The 1925-nt window shown below is 44.0% G+C and overlaps 1 protein-coding gene across 1 annotated transcript in view; it reads right to left on the reverse strand.

The window, feature by feature from the left end:
* Nucleotides 1-222: 222 nt before the first annotated feature.
* Nucleotides 223-1925, reverse strand: part of LOC103807322 (DENN domain-containing protein 1A-like) — a gene marked incomplete at both ends in the record, with an annotated part of 77784 nt that continues 76081 nt past the window's right edge. The window contains one exon of the mRNA XM_009080050.1: nucleotides 223-268. Coding sequence (XP_009078298.1) covers nucleotides 223-268 — 46 coding nt within the window. The remainder of the gene's footprint in view (nucleotides 269-1925) is intronic.

The raw sequence follows: 1925 nt of genomic DNA on the forward strand, positions 1-1925 counted from the left end.
TCACCAGAGCTGTGAGCAGAGTCTGCCCGAGGAGCACGGGGATCACACAGGGCTCCCAAAGATTTAACATTACCATCTCTGCCTAACTCAACTCCCTGAGCCCTCCCAAATTAACAGGATTATTTCATTTTTAAGCATATGAATGAATGTATAATTGCTTGTGGAATTTGGCTCTAAATCATAAGGCTAAATATAGTTTCAGAAATGGTGAGAGAGACTTACCTCCATCAAACTTAAGTGGATGCCAATGAGGTAGGGCATGGGGGCACTGCAAAGAGGAAAAAATACCAGGTTTACATTCTGATAACACTGAAATAACACACAGGACTTATAAAATTAGCTACACCAGGATACTGGATTAGAATTTGCTTAAAAACATAATATATCCATATAGTAACATATAAACAAACCACATGTGATCACAATGTTACTCCATATCTGAAAGGCTTTTTTTACTCTGCAATCCTGCAAGACTTCATTTTTCCTGACATCAGAACTTCTAAGTGACCAAGTCCAGGCAAGCACCTAAGGATAGTTGTTAAACATATCTCTAACATTGGGGTCGTTTGTCAAAAAACAAACTAAATGTGTTTTGTTGTTTAAAAACACACCCAGACTTTTCTGAGAGTACTTGCTCAAAAAATGAAGATTGTGGCAGTGTCACGTGGCTCATGTGGTGTAAATGTATCACCTGGAACTTCAAGTTTGAACACTTTGAATGAGTCCAGACATATTTTTAAGTCATTTGTTCTTAAAGTATAAATCTTGTCGTGTTTACATTTATAAAAGAAAACACAAAAATTACTTTTGAAGACTCTGATAAACTGCAGAGCCCCTGGGACATGTGTTGGTATCATTATTCCACTCACAACTCAAAACTTACAGCCCCAAGAGGCTCTGAGGCCAAAGTTTAGCCTCCAGCTCAGGTGAGACACTCAGTCAGGGACCAGAATGCTAATGTGTAAGGGGAGGATTGGTCTTTTCTTTCCTTCCCTGGCGTGAGCAAACCCCAGGAAGGCCTTGCACCCGGCAGAGGAGCCCTGAATGGGAGCTGAGCTGTGTCACAGAGGATTTCTGGTACCAGGCTGGCTGAGCCTCCCACTCGAGCAGGGAACGCTGTTTGCCGGAGCATTAGAGCCGCCGGAGGATGCCAGAGCTGCTAATTGCAAATGTGGCACATCCTGCGAAACACAGCGCACAGACAGACACAACTTCTAAAATAGAGCCTCGCTGCGCTTCGCATGCAGAAGCTCAAAGAGCTCATTTTCCATTTCAGATGAAAAAACGAGAGAAATGTCACTGTTCTGCCTTGGACTAAAATATCTCCCATATTGCTGCTATGAGCCGGTACCTACTGCTCAGTAAGAGCAGTGCAGTGCTGAAAAAGCTCCTGAGGCACCAGACCAGCAAAAATCCCTTTCCTGAGAAATACCTTAAAAATATATTTACTGGTCTGCACATTAATATTTATGTTGTTTGCTAACACACCCCCTCACACTGCCACTCTGCTGGATACTCCGCCGAGTTGGAAACAGCCCCTGCACTACACATTCCACATGAAACCACTTCTTTTATTTTGGGAAGACATTAAACACATATAACTTCCACCCCCCTTTCAGTTCACTCACAGAACTGTGTGGCTGTGTCCCACGTCACAGCAGTGACTGCATGGCCCAGGCTGTGGGAACAGCATCTTACAACAGAGCTGGTACATTCTGCTCCATCAGAAACTAGTCCTGATGGTTCTGCTTCCTTGGGAATTCCACAGGTGACAACCAGAACATCCATCCACGTCCTTGGACAGAAGGATTTACCACACAACCCACACTCACCTATGACACTCACAGTGCAGCTCAGCTGAGCAGTATTTCTGTTTGTCGCTTTGCATGTTGTGTTTGTGACAACCTCTCTCTTTCACCCACCGC

The sequence above is a fragment of the Acanthisitta chloris genome, unplaced genomic scaffold, assembly GCF_000695815.1.
Source record: "Acanthisitta chloris isolate BGI_N310 unplaced genomic scaffold, ASM69581v1 scaffold3498, whole genome shotgun sequence".
NCBI classification, from domain to species: domain Eukaryota; kingdom Metazoa; phylum Chordata; class Aves; order Passeriformes; family Acanthisittidae; genus Acanthisitta; species Acanthisitta chloris.